General features: G+C 55.3%; 1 protein-coding gene across 3 annotated transcripts in view; it reads left to right on the top strand.

The window, feature by feature from the left end:
* Nucleotides 1-1691: 1691 nt before the first annotated feature.
* DHRS3 (dehydrogenase/reductase 3) overlaps nucleotides 1692-20232 on the top strand; it is a 38771-nt gene continuing 20230 nt past the window's right edge. Inside the window, exons 1-2 of one of the 3 annotated variants that reach the window (XM_019806322.2) lie at nucleotides 1695-2209; nucleotides 2639-2788. In XM_019806322.2, coding sequence (XP_019661881.1) covers nucleotides 2639-2788 — 150 coding nt within the window. In that variant the 5' untranslated portion in view covers nucleotides 1695-2209. Of the gene's footprint in view, nucleotides 2789-20232 lie in introns of all 3 variants that reach the window. The other 2 variants (XM_011232782.3, XM_002925585.4) reach the window with 2 other exon arrangements.

Here is a 20232-nt window from a genome sequence, read left to right as displayed (position 1 = left end):
CCTGTCTCTCTCGTGATGGGATCTCTTTCGCATTTTTAGAGACCTCCAAGGTGGGAGGGCCCAGGCACTTTGACGGAGTCCTGTCCTTGGCCTCGGCCTGGGAGTCAGATGAAGGCAATGGCCTGCCCTTTGGGCACACTTTTGGAGGGTTGAATGGAGACAGGAGGGAGTCACATCCCACCTCTCTCCTCCCCTTGCGCCTGAGTGGGTTGGTGTGGGGGGAGAAATCAGGTCCGAATTTAAATCCCTCCTTCCTGTGGTTTCTGGCTGGGTAACCACGAAGATAGAGATACCACTACCCCGACTGCAAGGTCAGTGGGAGGATTAAATGTCAGAATATAAGCCTTCCGCATAGAAGTTCTCTTCCAACCCCACTCTTGCGGCGGCTCTCCGAATGATGAGCTTCCCAATTCACCTGCAGAACTTCTCCCCAGAACCAAAGAGCCTTTGGCGGGGAGGTCTTGCCTGGCCACCGCCTCCCCCAAACCAGCTTTTCTGAAAGCAACTCTCTCACCGGAACCTCGCAGAATCCCAGCTGGGTGCGCTGGAATCCAACGTAGGGATTCCAGCGCACCCAGCCCTGCTGAATCAGAAGGTCTGGGGGTGAGGCCCGGCTTCCTCGCCCCAACAAGCCTGGCTGGAGAACTCCTGCCCCGGATGACAGAGTATATCCCTGGCTCATCCTCCCCGCCTGGGACGGTCAGGGGCAGGGGGAGGCAAGTCCCATCAGCACTTCCAACTGGGGCTGCTTTTGTGTGACTCACTTCCCAGACTTCCTGCAACAGACATCTCCAAATAGCAGGGTCCCACCCAGCTGCAGAGCAGACATTCTCCCCGGGGGGAGGGCAGGAGGTGAGAAGGTGGGTGCCAGGCTAGGGCAGCCCAAGGACACCCAAAGACAGAAGTCGCTGCCTGCACAGCCCAGGGGGCTCCGGTGTAGGACCTCTTGTTTACAGGCTTTTGTTATTAAAGAAATTGCTGTCAGTCAAGGTAATTCTACCCCAGATGAGCAATAAATATGCTCCCAGCTAATCTTATGGGGATTTTATTGGCACCTTGGGGGCAGAGGTTCCTTTACCCTGCTCACCCCCGCCTCTCAAAGCACAGTCCTGCTCCCCAGCTGTTCCCCACCCCCATCCCCCCCCACCCCACCCCAGCCACAAGAAGGACTCGGGCAAACTAAGAAAGTGCCCTCTAAGTGAAGACAGAAGGCATCTGGGCAAAGGGCGGGAGTGGTTTCCTGGTCCTACCTGGAGGCAGGGGGTGACCAAATAGCCTGAAATAACCCCGGGTCGACCTGGTTGGGTCAAAGCGTGCGCGAGCTCCCCCGGGCCTGCCCCGAGCGCAGCACCCGGCACCTGGCCCGCGGGCGCCCCAGCTCGGGGAGACCGCGGCCCGGACCAGAAGGAATGTCTCGGGGAGGGAGCCGGTTCGCAGGAGTCGGTTCCAGCGTGTTCGAGTTACTGCTGCGAGCCCTCAGGGACACCGCCGGCAAGTCCCGGCTTGCAGAGAGGGGAGCCAGCCGGGGAGAGCGCGAGTCGGAGCGAGCCCGTGTGCGCGCTCGCGCGCGCGCCCCGCACTGCGCAGGGGGAGGGGAGGCCGCGGCAGCCACTCAGAGGAACGGTAGTGAAGCCTCCGAACAACTTTAACTGTCAATCAGACTTAATGGGGTATTAAAAAATGGGGGGGGGGGAGGAAAGGGCAGCCCTTTCGCTCCGCGCCGCTGCTGCCCCGGGAGCGAATGAATAAGGCGGCGCGGACGAGGGCGTCCGATGCACACGCGCTCCGCACCCGGGCCCTCTCCAAGTTGGAAAGGACAAAAAGAAGGCAATAAATGCTAACAAGGGAGAGAAAGGGAGCCGGATCGAGCGGCAACTCCCGGCCTCTGCTGGGAGAGGGAGGGCGAGAGCCGGAGAGAGCGAGCGCGCGCGAGGGCGAGCCATGCACGTAAAGAAACTGACACCCGGACCCCCCACTTCTCCTGCACGTTGCTGGCAATCAGATCGCGTTTAAGCAATTTCCTGAGCCCAAGAATAGCAATGAGTCGAGAGACTTTCGCGGGCTGAAATTGGGAGCTCCAAGCACTGCCCCCCCACTTTTTTTTTTTCCTGGAGAAGGGGTGGGGGGGCGCTACAATTTGGAAACGGCATTTTTTTTTTTTAATCTTGCACTTTGAAACCGCGGGACTGTAGCAGGGTGCGCGCGTGTGGTTGGTGCCTTTTTTTTCCCCCTGCCTAAACTCCTCTGTCAGCCTGTAAACATTACCTGAGAATTCCCCAGCCGAAACGGCTGCTGGGGCAAGAAACTTCTTGTTAGAACTTTCCACCTCCGGCTTCCCCTCCAGCCCTCTTACTGTCCCAAGCTTCTCTGAAGCTTTTTCTCCTCCCGAGGAGGATTTATCTTTTTTTTTTTTCCCCCTCACCCAGTGTTTTGCATTTGGGAAGAGGTGATTTCAAGAGTGGCCAGGTGGGACGCCTCTCTCCCCCCCTTTAATCCGGTTTATTTATTATTGTTTGGGGTGTTTTCTTTTTTAATTCCTGTTTTGCTCGGTCCGGGGAGTTTCGCCCCCCTGCCCGGCTCCGCGGCGCGGAGGATGGTGTGGAAATGGCTGGGCGCGTTGGTGGTGTTCCCTCTGCAGATGGTCTATCTGGTGGCCAAAGCAGCCGTCGGACTGGTGCTGCCGGCCAAGCTGCGGGACCTGTCGCGGGAGAACGTCCTCATCACCGGAGGCGGGAGAGGCATCGGGCGCCAGCTCGCTCGCGAGTTCGCAGAACGCGGCGCCAGAAAGGTACCGGGCACTGCGACTCCAGGGGGTGGGGGCTGAAGGTGAGGGGGACGCCCACCTGCTGCCGCAGCCGGATCCCGCGCCCGGGGAGAATCGCCGGCCACCCTACTTCTCGGCGCCACCCGCGAGTGCTGAGCTAGTCAGTTTCACCTTGTAAATTTCCCGGGCACCAGACTGTCTTTTTTGGCAGGTCCGGAGCTAGTCCGCTCCTTTGGGGTCGGTGGCTGGCTGGCCGTTCACCGCCAGCCCGAAACCGAGGAGACCCACCCATTTCCCACATTCCTCCTTCCCAAAGGAAGGTGCTGTGTTTTCCCCCTTCGCCTTCCTCCCCATTCCAGCACCCTGGTGAGTGCAGGGTGTGTGCGCTCCTGGGTAGAGCCGGGAGCCGCCTGCTAGCTGGCTTCGTATTTTCCTTGGCAACCCGCTTCCCAGCCCCAACCTGGGCGGTTGCCGCTCTGGAAGTCTCGAAGAGGGCATACTTGGTTTGGGTTTGAAAGGAGGGAGCGGACTTGGATGTCTAGTCGGGCCTGACAAGCACTCCCACGCCCAGGTGTTTGGAAATCTAGAAACGGGGACGGGGTAACCAGCAGCTGATAAAAAGCCCTTGTTCTCACCTTCAACCCTGCCCCCTCCCCCCCAGATACAGCCCTAGAGGGGATCCCTCTCCATTAAATGAGGAAGGTGGCACTGTGGGGAGGGCCCTCCTGCCCAAGGGCTGGCTTTAGCTTTCTGGTGGTTACAGCATCTCTTCCTCTGGTTTTCCCAGACCTGGTGCCTGAGAATGGGGAGGGTGAGCCGGCTGTCACCCAACTCTGACCCGAGCCAGGCTGACTCACCCGGTGACTAGAGCAAAGGAGAGAGAGATTGGAGGCTGGCAGGCCGGACTGTCTCCAGCCGGCCCTGTGAGGAGGAAGAGCGAAAACAGGGAATGAGTTTGAAACTTCAACTGTTGAGAGCAAGGGGCGGGGGGTGAAAGGGCCAGCAGAGCCAGCTGATCTGACAAGGAGCCACATACCTAGGGGATTAAGTAAATATGTACTGTAGGAAAGCAAACCTGCCTGTAATTCCAGGTTGCTTTTGTTTTGTTAAATACTGCCCTGAGATTTACAATTCCTCCGGGGTGGCTCAGACTGGGACTGAACTTTGGAGCCTGAACTATCAGCCAAAGCCGATGGCCAATTAACTCTTCCCCTGCCGGGCCAGCGTGGGGGAGGGGAGGACTCTGGTGGCCAAGCTAGCTGGAGTCGGCTGTCCCTGGCTCCTGCTTCTCCTTGGGTGGTTTGGACAGCTGCTTGACCTTGTAGTTGGAAGGGTAGTTCGGAAGTGTTTTTAACCCTTGGACACACTGAAAAAGGAGAAGTAAGAGTTCTCAGCAGTTTCATTTCCTTGGGGTGATGCCCTGTCGGAGGGCTCCCAAAGCCCTTTGTGGAGGGGGATCCGGAGGGGGGCCGATGAAGGTGTCCTTGTGGGGGTGTGTGGGGTTTGGGACAGTCGCGTGTGATTGTCATTCCTTAGCTGTCTGCATCCCGCAGAAACTTTCTTCGGACTCTTCCAGCTGGCCCCAGTCCTGGTCTCTTTTACTGCTTTTGTAACTGGCTGCAGTAGGCTTACGAAGAACTCTTTTAGTCAATCTGGAAAAACTTGACTGACTATAAACAATCCTAAATTAAAGAAGTATATGGCATTGGAGGCGGCGAGGGCTGGGGGTGGGGTGGTGGTTAGTGAAATAGTGCCAACTGGCACCCTCAAGTTCATGTGCTGGGAACCGTGTCCCACCTGACTTGGAATAGACATTGTCTTCCAGGGAATAAGAAATATGTCTTAAATTGCTATCAGGTCGCCAGAAACGGGATCCATGGGGGCCTGTGAAACTTTCCAGTGCCATTCATGCTAGGTTTAGTCATCAGCCCTCAGGATGAACCAGAGTGCTCCCTATAACTCGTAACTGTCTGACCAATTACTAAAGCTACTTTTTAATGAGCTCTCCACCAGCTGCCATGGTGGGGAATTTGGAATCTGCCTGAGTCCATCTGGGACCAGTGAGAGGGCCCTGGGACAATCCCAAGCCAGGAGTGTTTGGGGGCCCATTGGTCTTGGGGACAGAGGGCCCAGCGTTGTGGAGTGGGGAGTTTACGGGAGCCCACTGAGCGGGTTGTGCAAACTGTGGGCTTCAGGGTGGTCCTGGAGGGGCTGCCAAGAGCCGGGGAGGGTGGCACCAGCCACAGCCTGCAGTGACTGCAGTGGCATGAGACAGGTGAACTTGCTGAACCACAGCTCACTGTCCTTCTCCTCCCTGTGGTAGAAGGTGAGGCTGTGTCTGAGAGCCCTTCCAACCTGGATTTGGGTGGCATTAGATCTGGAGGGGGAAGGCCCCCAAAAGGGAGAGAAGGAAGGAAGACCAGAACCAACAAATGGCATATCCAGAAGAGAAGTCTGCTTACCTTTGGGAAAGAGTGACAACTCAGTTTCCCAGAATGATCTTTGGCAATATTTGTGGGTGGGAGTGTGCCTTAGGCTGCAAAGGTGACCCAAAGGAGGGTTTTTCTTAAAGGGACACAAGGGAGTTGGAAAATTCCTCGCCTGGGGACATCTGTCCTTACCCACAGCATACGGAGGTTAACCAAGGCAGGGCCAGCCATGGTTAGGGTCTCCCAGGGGAAGGCTCCTGCTGGGTTATTCCCACTACACTGGAGTTTTGTTGTTGTTGTTTTCTGTGCTCCCCTGGAATTCCTCCCATGAAAGCATTCACAGAGCTTGGGCCCATCCCTCTTCCCCTCAAGGCTCCTGGCTAGCTAGTCAGCTGGCACAGCCTCCAAAGTCTTTGACTTTGACCAGGGGCCCCTGGGAGGAGGAGAAGTGGACTATTTGTTTGGAAGTATTCGCAGTGACTGTTCCAGCTTTTGCTCCAATATGAGGCAAGTGGCTGGATTAAAGTCCTGGGCTAGGACTGCAGGCCCGTGGAGGCAGGGGCAACAAATGAGGGCCGAGTCCAAACGTGAACGAAGGGTACAGCCGGGACTCAGGGACCCATTCACTTCCGAGAGGTAGGATGAGAGCTGGCTCAGAGTTGCCGTTGCTTGGCTGTTATGGCATTTACAATATGTGGGTCGAGAGCCTTGTTCCTAAAGCAGCTAGCCAGGAACTAGCCCTTTATGTAGATTTTGTGAATCCTATTCTCCTGCCCCATCCATTCAGCAATTCCCACCTCCTTCCCATTCCTGACTCCAGGGCAGGCCCAGGCCCGTCTATGCCAGGATGACCGATGACTGTCTAGTTCACCGAACCTGCTTGAGGTGTCTGTCAGGTGTTTGGCACAGCTCTAGGCCTGGGGAAGGGGGGGGGGGGGTTGGGTACAACCAAGATGCATAAAGACCCAGAGACATGGCTGGGTGCTCAGACTCCAGGCACAAATTACAGTGTGTATTCATTTCTTCTGTCCATGGTAACAAATTATCACTAACTTGGTGACTTAAAACAGGAATTTACTCTCTCTGAGTTATAGAGGCCAGAAGTCTGAAATCCAGGTGTTAGCAGGGCCCCCTCCGTCTAAGGACTCGATGGGAGACTCCTTCCTTGCTTCTTCCAGCTCTTGTGGCTCCTTGGCTCTCCTTGGCTTATGGTGGCACCTCTCCAGCGTCTGCCTCCTCACGTGGCCTTAACCTCTGTCCCTGTCCGACTCTATGCCCTGTCCTCTCCGTATAAGGATACCAGTCAATGGGTAATGAGGCCTCACCCAGTAATGAGCCTTAACTAATGACATCCCCCAAAACCCTATTTCCAAATGAGATCACGTTCAGAGGTTCTAAATGGGTGTGAATTGCCCATTGAGGGGGGCACTACCCAGTGGGAGCCCAGTAGAGCTAGTAATCTACAACGAGGGCTCACAGAAGGCTTTATGAAGGAGGGTGGCATTTGAGTCAACAGTTCCAAGGAGAAGGGATGTGAAAAGTTCACTCCAGGTGCAAGAAACCACCTGATCGAAGACTACGTACCCCACTGGAATTGGGGACGGGAGGCGGAAGGCACAGAAGGACAATATTGTAGAGTGGGATAGGGAGCTGGGGAGGTAAGCAGGGAGTCCATACCTCGGACCCTGAGTCAAGCCAGTACAGATGAGAACAGGAAAAAGGAGGACAAGAGGAGAGGAGTCCAGACAGGGATTCTTGGGGGACCCAGAGCCACCAGGATGAAACAGCTTACTAAACAATGATGTGTGAGGGTCACAAAAAAGGGGGTGCTATGGGAGACAGCAATGGCCCATCTTCCCCGCCCTCACCCTGAATGCAGACTTGGCTGGAAATTTCTGGGAAAAGGACCAGGCCCCCATTTGATGTGGCTTGGAGCAAACAGGTAGGCGGCCTGTCCGACCTGTGGCGTCTAGAGAAAGTCTTTCAGCTTGGAGCATCAGGTCCTTGGGTTTCAAACAATGGGCCTTGCACTTCGGGCCCTGTTATGAATGGGCAAACACCTCCCTCTTACTGCCCCACCCACCTCCCGTGGGGAGCCCAGCGGCACAACTAGAGCCATGTGGCCTAGCCTCCCTGGGCGGGGAGGCAGAGACTGGGTTCAAGACCCAGCTCTGCTACAACCCTAGGAAAGTAACTACCTTCTCTGGGCGGCCGCCAGGAAGCACACCTGTAAAGTGAGAGAGGACACAATGACCCCTACAATCCTGGCATGCCTTCAAGCTCTCATATCATGGGTCAGCCATCCCAGGAGAGCAACACTGTCAAGCTCCTGGGAGGAAGAGACCGCTTCAGAACACTTTTGTCCTCTTCCCTGCTGATCTCAGCCTTTCTTGCTACTCCTCAGATCCCACCAACCGAAAAAGCAGCAGCTCGGTGTTGAGAAATGTGCCTGCGGTGGGTGGGAGGCTCAGCTATCTCAACAGCCTTCAGCTAGCTGTTCGCCACGGGTTTATTTCAACTCTTATAGGTGATATTAATATTTTCAACCTGTAGCTTTCATGGGGTCGAGGGGCCCCAATTCCCCAACTAGCATATCAAGGAGAACTTCCAGCTTTTATCCTAAAGTCACCAAATTGTCCTTTGGGGCTTTAGAGCTTGCTCACTAGATCTGGTGATACTGAAATGAGTCGACAAGTTCATGTTCAGTCTAGAGCCCGTCCGCGAATTCTCGCTTGTCCTCCAGGCTCTCTTGAGCTTCAAGCTTCTCAGAGCCTCTGGCTCTGATCCCTGCACAGAGCCCTCTGACCTGTCTATCCTTATGGTTACTTTCCCTGCTCCATTTCCAGCTTGTTATTTGTCGTCACCGAGAAATGACCTCAGCCAGATTTAGAAGGTAACCCTTGGCCATCTTTTTGTACCTGGGAAAACTCTCTGGTTGTCACAGTCACTGCAACTTGTCCTGGAAAGACCTTGTCCCAACCTGCCACCACCATCAAAATCCCACAGAGTTCTGGGCATCGGTGCCGGAAGGATTCCAGACCCAACATACTCTCCTTTATCCTTGTGCAAAAGCATGACCGCATCTAGAATATTCGAAGAGGCTCGCCTTGTTGTTGCCTTCAAAAGACACAATCTAAAAATACATCAACTATATAAGATATTTGAAAGGAAACATTTGAAACATATTATTCAGATGAACCGTGAAGGTCAGGAAAAGTTAAAGCCAAATGGAAAGGAAAGAAGGGAATCTGTTTAGATGCTAGTATTCTCAGATGTACATGCGTCCACAGTGGGACCAGTGCGGGAGGGATTTGAGCTCAAAAAAAAAAACAAAAACAAAACAAAACTACGAGTACTCTGGATTCGCAAAAAGAGAGCACCAAATACCAAAATGGGTTCGCAAATGAATGGTGGGTGGGAACTCATTCATTCATTCCTCCATTCACTCCTTCATTGACTCAACAAATCTCTAAATCTGCCTGCCCTGTATAGCACTGGGGATACAGTAAGGAGCAAAGGAGACAAAAATCCCCAGCCTTGTGAACAGCCTACAGTTCAGCGAGGGGGACAGACAGATAATAAACCAGAGACATAAAATAGAGAGCACATTAGGTTGCAATAAGTGCTAAGGGGAAAGCAGACCAAGAGGACATAGTGGGAAAGGACGGAGTAACAGCATTCCAGGCGGGGCAGGGGCGGGGGTGCAGGGCGGGGGNGCGGGGGAGGGGAAGGGGCAGGGCAGAGCAGGTGGGAATCAACAATCTCTTGAACTGGCTTTGGCTCTGAAGCTGAGTGAAGCTGCAAGCCGCTGGAGGGTCACGAGCAGAGAAGTGACAGATCTAACCTCAGTCTTCGCGGGATCATGGGGCCGCCAGAAGCTAAGACAAGGGAGTCGTCGTCAGACGGGGGCAAGGAGCTAGCTGTTAGGAGGCCAGTGTGTCCTTCTGCAGCCCCCTCACCCCAAGAACATCACACCAGACTTGCTCTGCCCTCATCTGAGAGCATTCCTAAGCTCAGGGATTTAGAAGATGCTGGAGGTGTCTTCCCGTATCTCTCCAGTCAAATGGAAGTGGTTGGGCTGAGGGGGGATCTAGGCTGGAGTGACCGTGGTGGAGTGGGTGGGAGTCATCGGGGATTCGGGCCTCAGAGTCCGCTGGCGGGGCCTGCTCTCTGCCAGGTCCTGATCTGTTCTTGCCGATGCTTCTGGCAAAGAACGCCAACCAGCTTGACAGTGGCATGGCTCCGGGTAATTGTGACTCTGTCAGATCAGTTCATTGACTCAGTGGGCTAGGCCTTAAAGCTGCCGCAGAGAAACACAGAAGTGAGGTTCTCTCCTGGTGGCACTTAATGGTCTGGTGTGACGACTATCTCCAGGTTGACAGAGCCCCTGATGCTTTGGAAAGATGAGCCAACTCCAGCGAGATGACTTGAATGGTAATAAAGATGAACTCCCCCGGCCCAAAAAATAAAATAAAAGCAAATGTATTGGTGCCCAGAGTGAAGGAGACACTTTTCTGTTCCACTTTGTCGAAGGACTTCTGGAGCATTGTGGTCAGTATTGGTCAACACTTTGAGAGGGTCCTTGAGCAGTTGGAGGGTGTCCAGGAAGCGGGCTCAGGACGACAAGGACTAGAAGCCATGGCTTAGGTTGGATGGCAGATCCATGCGTGTTTGGTTGGCAACTTCAAGGACCTGGTCCAGCGGGGATGGCGGGCCACGCCAGGCAGTGAGGAGGCCACGGGGATGGAGACCGGGCTCCCACCCCTGGAACACCCGCCTGCCCTCTGGAGCTTTCTGCAGCCCAGGGGGCTGCTCTTTAAGTGCGCATGCTATGGATTCCTACGGCGGGGAGGTCAGGTTCTGGGCCCCTTCCACTCCTTAGGGTCCATGCATCATTGTTAGCAGAGTGACCTCCTTGAGGACAGTGACTCAGGGAGGGCAGGAGGAGAGGATACCAGCATCCATCCACCAAGGCTTAAAAGAGGACAGCCCTTCTCCACATGACCTCCCCAGTGGCCTTCAGAGGTTATGTCATTCCTCTGCTGGGGTTTTCAGGGTGTTGGAGGGAGGAGGGAAGGGTGCAGGGCAGGCCCCCGTTCACAACCTTCATGCCCCTTGAGTCGTAACTCAGACCCTGCGGCACCTTAACTGGAGGCTCCTGGTGGCCCCGTGACTGCCATTTGCGGCTGGGGTGCTGTGGTCAGTATCGTGCTAAGGTGACAGGTACCGTACCCCCACGTGACTGTGGCACCGATGTGACGGTGGTACTGTCCCCCAGGTCACTGTGGTAGTCTTCATGATAGTTCAGCGCTTTTTCACACCCACCGTCTTGCCGGTGCCGGGAAACGGGTGTGACCAGCCGCCCATTTGTCAGATGTGGGTGGAGTGGCCCCAGATGCTTGGCCGAGGGCAGACTTTGAACTCAGGATTCCTAGCTTGGAAATGAGGCCCTTTGCCGTGAGAACAGATCGTCGCAGCCTGGCCCTGCCTGCCCCAGTCAGGGTTACGGAGGGGTCGAGAGACGAGGTGTTACGTAGCGGGGCCCAGTACACAGCGGGTTCTGGACAGGGGATTGATAAACTGTACCGGAGTCAACAGGATGGGCTGGAGATGGAGTTCATGTCCCCTTTACAAAAATAGTTTCTCAGTGTTTGCATACAATGAATGGGATGCTTGCCAAAGGGTTAAGGTAGTCAGTGGTTATCAGGGTTTGCTTTAAACAAGCAGCTGGATAAGCCGGAAAACAACACAGTTGTACTTCATTCATTGGATAACCAGGGTGACACCTCAAATATGCAAGGAGCCAGCTTGGCAGGAAGAGTGAGTGCTAGCAACTTCCATTTGATCCTTCAGCTGCCCCGCTGGATCCTCCCAAGTGACCCAGAGCTTTGATAGTACGGAGAAGGGACCAATCACTGTATTCGGGGAAATCTTGGAAGACTTCTTGAAGGAAGTGGCAACTGAGGGAGTTGTAGTCCGTCTTAATCTTTCGCTGTTTATAGAACCCTTTAAGGATCTGAAGAAAGTACAAACCCCGTCCTAAGAAGAATACACAGTACACATTTTTAAGCTTTTACGGGGTCCTTGGATGGCCCTGATGACTATCCCAGACACAGGTTAAGAAGTTTGGTGCTAGATCTAATCAAAACCCATCTAAGTCCCTCAGGCTTGGACTCCCATCCAGGACTAGAGCTCATAGCACAGGCAGGGGCGCCTCTGGGGTCCTGTGACCCAGAAGCCAGAGCCAAGCCCAGGTGGACAGCACAGATTTGTGGCCTGATGGTGGTGGATGCCAACCACAGTCACCCGAAAACGGGCCACCAACACAAGCCTTTCTGACTCAGTTGGCCATTCCCTACTTTGGGGAATGCAACCTTGAATTGCCCTTTCAGTGGCCTTTCAGAGAAACAGCTAGAAAAGCATTCTGATCGTGAACGATCTGATTACTTTGTCCACATTTGAAACATATTCCTAGGGAAGTGTTTATAGGTTGTTGTCTCCTGTCTGCACGCCTCCTTCTACAGGCCTCTGGCCCGTCTGGGCCCCACCACCCCCCAAGGCAGTCCCCAGTACCATTTGAGGTTCCAGGACCTCGTTTTCAGACTGGGTTCCAGAGCATCCGAGGGGTTCCAAGAAGGTGGAACCACATGGGAGGTGGAGAAAATAGGGTTCAGAGGGGCCCCCAGCCTCCACTCTACTAGATCAGCTTCACTTCCATTTGATATTTTTGCATTCCGTAAAATTCTTGTGTGCATTTTGCAAGAATGCCATTACTTTAAAGAAAAAGTACAGCTTAAAAATAGCTGTTCTAGGAAATGCTCAGGACACACTCCTCTCCCCAGCTGATCCTCACTTGGCTCTGCCGGGTGTCCTCTCCCGGGTCCTCAATCTTTGGCTCTTTTTTTTTTTTTTTTAAGATTTTATTTATTTATTTGTCAGAGAGAGAGAGAGCACGCACAAACAGGGGGAGCGGCAGGCAGAGGGAGAAGCAGGCTCTCTGCTGAGCAGGGAGCCCGATGCAGGACTCGATCCCAGGGCCCTGGGATCATGACTTGAGCCAAAAGCAGATGCTTAACCGACAGAGCCACCCAGGTGTCCCTTCGATCTCTGATTCTTTACCCCAAAGTGAGGACGCTTATGCACTAAAGGGCCCTGCTCTCAGCCGGTTCCTTTGCCCTACAGGAGACGGACCCCCACCACTCTCACCCCAGGAGCCTGGAACCCCAGGGCCCTGCCCAGCCCTCAGCCAGGGCCCCTCCGCCACCACTAGGGCATCCGTGAGCTAAAGACCCTGATTTCTCAACCAGGATTGAGACAGCCTCCCAAATTCGGCATCCAGCCCCAAAGGCATGTGATTTGGCCACCCCAGCCCCAGAGCCAAGGGTTGATCCAAGGGCCGTGTCCCAGCCATGTCCCAGCTGCTAGGCATTTTTCGAGGCAGAGGCCATCCCACTGGCCACAGCACTCATGCATAAATTTAATCCCATAAATACCACTCGTGTCCTATTTAATCCCATAAATACCTAGGGGGCCTCCCAGCAAACTGCTGTGTGACCTCAGACAAGGGACTTTGTGTCTCTGAGCTTCAGTTTCCCCATCTGAAAAATGAGGGTGTGAGGACTCAGTGATATAACATGTGTAAACCTCTTGGTCCATCATTTGCATGAAATGGGAGTGGGGAGTCAGGGGCCGGGGGCAGTGTGGGGGGCCGGTACAGTGGATACTCTCCAGCCATGGCTCTCTGTCTTTTGCTTATGGAACCAGGTACTCTGCTGGGCACGGGGGGCAAAGGGCAAGGAACTCGCTGGCCGGATCTGTTCTGGTTCTGAGAGTCCCCAGGAAGGTGGGGATTCCACCCAAGCCACAGAAACCCTCAGCGATTTTAGCTCTTGACCCTTTCTAGAGACAGTGGGAGGGAATCTCTCTTCCCACAGGGAGGGCTCAAAACCCTGTTTTCCCTCCTACTTGAGGCCTTCAACCCTGTTGAGATGGCTGGTAATGACCCTCCGTTTCCTCATGAGCTGGGGCTGGTCCAATGCAGGCCCTTCTGTGGCTGAAGAGTAGAGGCTGGCCAAGGGCTGGGCCTCTGCTCCGCTCCCGGCTGCCCACTCCCCTGCAAACCACCCCCATTCCCCTCCGTGGGTATAGTATTAGTCATTTTCATCTCTGCATCCAACCAGCTCAATTGGTCAGGGGTGGGCAGTGGTGAGGCCAAAGTCACAGATCGCCATGGCAACCCGGCACGCTTTGCAGCTGCTTGTGGCATGTGTCTTCTCCAAAAATTCTCTAAGACCCCCTGGGAGCAGGGGACAAGTCGTCTTACTCACCAGGGGTCCTCAGCACCCCGGCACAGTATCAGGCACAAGGTGGGCACTTCATAAATGTTGGTTGCCTGAGCAAATGCATGACCCACCCGTCCTATAGCGAGAGCCTGTGTTTACGGAGGACCTGCTGTGTCCAGGGACCATGCTGAGCACGGCAGGTGTAATAAAGTCATTAACTCCCCACAGTGAGCGCCAGTGTGGGTACTGTGACCATCTTCTCTCTACTGGTCAGGACTCTGGAGCTTAGTAACCTGAGATCACACAGCTAGTAGGCGACCAAGCAGGATTTAAACCCAGGGTGTCCTCTGAAACCAGTGAGTTTTGGTGTCTCTTCATTAATCATTCTATGGAACAGAATAGGTCATGTTGACAGCCCCTAGCAGACTCTGTGCCGGGTGCCTTTGGCAGCCAGGGAGTCTGGATGAATCAAACAACAGTAACTACGGCTTTCCTGATGGTCGGTCTGGAGGTGGCCTTTAGATTGGTTGGTGGACCTTGTGAGCAGGTCTATTTCCTGGCATGGCTTCAGGGGCCCAAACAGGGGTGTCAGGATTTGGTCTCTCTTTGGCCAGGCCTGCTCTGCCACGGGGCTGCTCACATCTGCCCCTTGCTGCCTTAAATACCCCCACCCCCAGCTCCTAGCCCAGGGGATAGACCTATATATTCTGCTCAGCAATTCCAAAAGGGAACTTAAGTCTCTCTGGCTGTGACAGGGTTGAGCCTGAAGCAGTCACTAGTGATGGATCACAGGCCTGTCTCTGAGTCAGAGGTGGACCAGCCCCAGCCAAGTCACAGTGTTTCAGAGTGGGGAAATGGGCTTCTGTGGGGGCACTGGAAGTGCTGTTACCGGAAGCAAGGGCCTTGGGAGCTGATGTCCAGGACTCCTTGTGGAAGGACCAATCCAGTTTTCAGTCATCTCAAGTACAAACTTCCAGGAGTTCCAGGCCCACCCTTAGCCAGTCCTCCCAAGTCTAGTCCTGCAGACCTTATCAGGTCATTTACGGACACTCAGGGGCTAAAAGGACAAAATGGTTGTTTCAGGGTGGAGCCGAAACCTCCTTGCCCTCAGAGAGTTTGTAGTTCACAGAGAGGCAAAATGAGCAGCCAGTCAAGGTGACCTAGCAGGCTGCCAGGACTTTGTGACCTTCTCTAGAAGATTTAAGGCCACTATGATAAGAAAGGAAAGCAAGCCCTTTTGCTGGGTCACTGTTTATAGTGGTGTTTTCCTAGGTGTGAGAATCCAGTTCTCCCTTCTTTCTGGCTATGGGCAGGTGAGCAGAAGGAAGCCCATACTGGGGCCTTCCAGGGCCGGAAGAAGCGTCTCTGGGGTCCTAGAGACTAGAACTCTCAGGACCAGGGTCCTTTTATTTTTTTTTTTATTTATTTTTTTTAAGATTTTATTTGTTTATGTGACAGAGACACAGCCAGCGAGAGAGGGAACACAAGCAGGGGGAGTGGGAGAGGATGAAGCAGGCTCCCAGGCGAGGAGCCCAATGTGGGACACCGGGATCACGCCCTGAGCCGAAGGCAGAAGCTTAAAACTGCGCTACCCAGGCGCCCCAGGACCAGGGTCCTTTTAGAACCCAGCCAGCCAGTGCAGCCTGCTCTGACCCTCGCAGGCAGGTCAGCAAGGGGAGCTGGGGCTGGCATGACCACAAAGGGCAGCGTGACCTTCCTGCGGGCAGGCAGCCCTGCCAGGCACACCCACATGACATCAGGCCACCCTTGGTTCCCACACCCCATGTCCTCACTTCTCCCTTGGCACCGAGGGGGCCCACCTCACCTCTCCAGGCCACTTCCCCGTGAACTCGCAGCAGCGCGGAGTGGGCTGGGACCAGGTGCCCTCTGAGGGCCCGTGCCTCCTTGGCTGGCAGATCCATTGTCCTGTTTGGGGGGCCATCTCTTGAGCCTCTATGTTGGGAGGGGTGTGTGTGTGTGTTTGCACGCGTGCGTGCCCACCCCTCCTGAGCATGCACCCCCGCATCCATTTGCTCAAGCACCCAGTATAGAATACTAGCTCAGATTTTAAGCTCAGAAACCAACAAACCGAAGTTCATACATTGGCTCTTCCACTTACGTGGCTGAGGGGCCCTGGGCAAGCTTCTAGACCTGTCTGAGCCTCAGTTTCCTCATCTGTGAAATGAGGACTGAACGAGGTCATGTCTAGAAAGTCCTGAGCACAGAATGAGTGCTCGGTAGGTGCTGGTCAGGGCGCTACGGCCGTCGATCACGTTTGACTTTTCACTCCAACCTCTCTGTACTCTTTCTACAAAAGCATTTCCTCTGACTGGTTTTATTTACCTATTTCTATATTTTTAAAGATTTATGTATTTATTTGAGAGAGAGCGAGAGAGCACACATGAGCGGGGCTGGGGGAGAGAGGGACAGAGGGAGAGGGAGACGAGCAGATCCCCGCTGAGCACGGAGTCCGATGTGGGGCTCGATCTCACGATCTCATGACCCTGGTATCGGGACCTGAGCCGAAATCAAGAGCCGGACACTTAACTGACTGAGCCACCCAGGCACCCCTGCGACAGGTTTGTTTTAAGCCATGCTGACAGGGGAGCTGGGGAGGGGCTGCTGTGCCACGGGAGCCCACAGACTGGGGCAGACAGACTCGAGTTTCAGAGCCAGCCGTTCCGGCCGGTGGCCTTGGCCAAGTCCCTCAAGCTCTCCGTAGGAGCTTCCAGTGGCTGTTCTAGCACACACGGGGGCTGGAAACAGCACGCATTTACGCTCTTCCAGCTCTGGAGGTCAGAAGTACGACCCGGTTCCCACTGGGCTGAAGTCAAGGTGTCACGGTTGCATTCCTTTTGGAGGCTCCAGGGGAGAATCTGTGTCCTGCCCCCTCAGCTTCCAGTGGCACCTGTGTCCCTTGGCTCATGGCCCCTTCCTCCACGTTCAAGGCCAGCAACTTCCGTGCTCACATCTTCCCTTTACTGCCCTCTCCTGTCCCTCTTGTCCAGCTTTAAGGCCCCTTGTGATTGTACTGGGCCTATCTGGATAATCTGGGATAATCTTTCTATTTTTAAGTGAGTTGATTAGCAAATTTAATTCCATCTGCAACCCTAATCCCCCTTTCCCACGGAAAGTAACACATTCACAAATTCTGGGGATTAGGACCGGGTGTCCTGGGGAAGCTTTCTCCTCCACAAAGTGACAGTGCTAATCCCAGTCTCCCTCCTGGGGCCATTGGGAAGATTCCAGGAGATGGTCCAACATGCAGGGCAGGGGCTCAGAAAATGCTGGTTGTCCCTGCCTTGAGCACCTGCTGAATACAAACCTCTGTTCCAAGTGCCCCCCAGAGTCACCAGGGATGGAAGATGTCACAGTTCCTGCCACAGAGCGGCTGGCACTGTGACTAGGGCAGTCCATCGTGTAACGTCTGCCCTTGGAGAGCAAAACAGAAATGGGACTTTTATGGACCCTGCGCTGGGTGGGTAGCCGCCCCACAGAAGAGAATACTCTGGGTCAACCTGGAAGGCTTCCTAATGGGGGCAGATTTGACAGGAGGGAAGGATAGAGGCAGGGGACACTCCTAGGTCACAGAGACCCAGTGGGCAGTACAAGGAAAAAACCCAAGGTTCTGGGTCCCAGCCTCAGGCTTGCTGGGGAAATGGACCAGTGGCCCGAAGTGATATCTGTGGTGTGATGAGTGTTGGGATGGGCAGACCGTGGTGGGAGCCATCAAGGGGCACAGGGGAGGGCTTTCCAACCAGTCTTTGACTTTGCTGTCCGTGCAGTTCTTCCTACGCACGAACTGATTCACGGGGACAATCTGGTTTGCTCCTCAGAGCGACTCTGAGGTAGGAACTATTCCTGTCCCCATTTTTAAAATGAGAAAACTCAGGCTCAGAGAGGCTGAGTCCTCGCCTCGCGTCACACAGCACCCATGGTCATGGGATTGGAAGCCAGGCGGTCTGGCTTCTGGGGAAGGAAGGCTGGCAGTGGCCAGGCCAGGGGTCTCAGGGGAGGCATCAAGGAGGACGAGGGGAGACCACAGAAAGCAAACACTCCAGGCAAAGGGGAAGAGCGTATCTGGCCTGGCTGGAAGGGAAGTGTGAGGAGGGTGGTGGGAGGTGGGCAGGGCGACCCCTCACGGCGCTTGGTGGCCACGGTGCACTGTTGGGACTTGATGCGGAGAGCACTGGGGAGCCCCAGAAGGGTTTCTACACGGTGCAGGCCTGGACTGGGCTCCTGGAAGGTGAGGGGAGGCTGGTTTTCCAGCAGACTTCTCCACTTGGGGCAGGGCTGGTGCTGAGGGGAAACCCCTCCTGGCCGGGCTTCCCAGGCTGCTAGAGGCCCATGCAGGTTTGCTCCCAGCATCCTCGCCGGTGCAGGACGTGCCGGCCAGGCCGGTTCCCATGCAGTGTCCGCGGCGTCCCCAAATCCCCCAGCCCTCCGGGCCCAGATCCCCAGCCGGATAGCACGACGCCAGCCAGCCAGAGGGGTCAACTCCATGGCGGTTGACCTTCGTCCAGCAGAGATTAAACCAATTCCGAATTAATAGCCTGTAGGATAGTTACCTTGGCACAACTTGCAAGGAATTTAAAGCTTGTCCTCAGGAGGCTGGTCCGTAAATAATGCTTCATCAGCCGGTCTTCCTGGGACACGGCAGCTGTGTGTTACTGGCGCACGAGCTCGGGGGGCCTCCGAATGTCTGGGTGCGATGGGAAGGGGATGCTGAAAGAGATACCCCAATGAAAAAATCTACCTTGTCTTTCCCAAAACGACAGCTATATTCTCACCTCCACCAGGAGCAATCAGAAGTCTTGCCAGGGTTGGTTTCCCAGCTCAACCACTCCTGGCCAGGCCCTTGACATTTCCAGGACCTCAGTGCCCCATCTGTAAGATGGGCCAATAGCTCAACTCCACAGCCCTTTGAGGACTTACTTATACGTGTGGGTGAAATTAAGAGAGAAAAAAACAAAAACGAAACGAAAAGGACTTTGGAGATTTTGGATTTGGGAACAGAGGCTGAGGGGTTGGGTGAGGGGTGACTTGGCACTGGATACCCCACAGTATTGCTATGGAGCTCCCTCTGTGGAATGGCCCCGCCCAGCTTCCAGGTGCGGCCCCCGTGCAGGCAGTCAGGGCCCCGTGCTCAGGATGGCCTTGCACTTTCAAATGTCCTGCTGCTGCTGGCTTGAAATTCCCAGTGATTTTTGAACTAGGAGCCCCACAAATGATGTGGCCGGTCCGCATGATTTCATTCATTCAGTCACATATCAGCCATGCCAGGTGCTGGGAATTCATCCTGAGAGCCTACTTTCTAGAACAAGTGTGTTGGGCGAGCAAAGAACCAACTGTTGAAGTTTCAGGCAGTGACAAAATGCTGTCAAGACCATAAAACAGGGTGATGTGAGGGAGAGAGATTTAAATATTAACTTCAGTGACAGGGAAGCTGGTGTTAAACTGTGGCTTGCTGCGTTCCTGGGGTCCTTTTTAAAGATCTGCGGTCCTTTCTAGTTTCCCCCAATCCCCACAAGGACTTGAATGAGTGGGGTCTAAGTAGGGGAGCCAGTGTGGGGGCTCCTTGGGGCCAGGGGACTGTTTACCCCTATGTCCCCACAGCCCCCGCCACTCACCGTAAACCCAGAAGGCAAGTTTGGTAGGTGGGAGAGGAGAGGCCCCGCCTCGGTTTCCCTGGGTGTCTCCAAGTTCTGTGTCAGGCCCCCCCGCATCTGAGGCTGCTAGCCAGCCATGGCGGCCTGCTGAGGGTTTCTTTGCACTTTTGACCTTCCCACCCCAGCGCAGGGAGGCCAGTTTCGATTCTCCCCACTTCCCCGGAGGGAGATGGTGAAGCCCAGAGATGCCAAGTGACTCATCCAAAAGTCACACAGCAAATCGACTCCAGAGCACCGTGCTGGCCTCCTGGCCCCGGTCAAGCGGCCTTCCAGTCCCAAGGGCAGCTGGGACACCTGGCGCCACCAAGGGCATGCAGTCCAGGGCTGTTCCGGGAGCTCCCTGGAACACAGGCGGTCTCCTGCTCGGTGGAGGTGGGGAGGGGCTGGGGGGCAGCGACCCGACCCGCTGGCGTCGGCTGGCACCCAGAGGAAGGGCCTGGGCACCCAGCAGTTCTGCTTCCATGAAGAGGCATGAGCTTCCCAGAAAGCCACGCACAAAGGCAGGCACTTCCCCAATCTGTTGGGCAGAAAGCCCAAAGCTGACCCCAGAGGCCCAGCCCTCGGTTCTGGAGGCCCCCCGGGGAGGCAGGGGATGGGGTCCCCAGCGGAGAGGCTGACCCCAGCTGGGGGGAAGCTGCCTGCCCCCGGGGATGCTGGGGAGGAGGGAGGCTGCGCTCCAGCTGGGCCGCTGCCTGCCAGGGGGCGGCGGAGGGTTCACGCGGCGGCCAGCAGACTGGCTGCGTGTTGCAATGTCTGGTGGCGTTTGCAGCATCCTGTCCGTGTGTGCAGCTGGGGTAACCTCAGGCCGGCGCGGAGGAGCGTGTGTGGCGCGCAGGCCTCGCGGCCTGGAGGCTGCTGGCACCTTGCATCTCATTTACAGCTCCGGGTTCAGCCTCGGGCCAGCGGCGCCCCTGACGTCACGGCGTTTGTTTACCGCTTGGCCGCGGGGAGGACGCGCGGGCGGTCCCTGCGGCTGGAGGGGCACCCCTTCCACCCCCCATCCGTGCCCCGAGCCCAACCCAGCCTCCTCCCCCCCCTGCTTATCCGCACCCCCATCTGGCCCTCCTCCCCAACTCCCCCCCTCACCG

The sequence above is a fragment of the Ailuropoda melanoleuca genome, chromosome 11 (assembly GCF_002007445.2).
Source record: "Ailuropoda melanoleuca isolate Jingjing chromosome 11, ASM200744v2, whole genome shotgun sequence".
In the NCBI taxonomy this organism is placed as follows: domain Eukaryota; kingdom Metazoa; phylum Chordata; class Mammalia; order Carnivora; family Ursidae; genus Ailuropoda; species Ailuropoda melanoleuca.
Note: the sequence above shows the minus strand (reverse complement) of the source record. Positions and strands in the feature narration are given on the sequence as shown.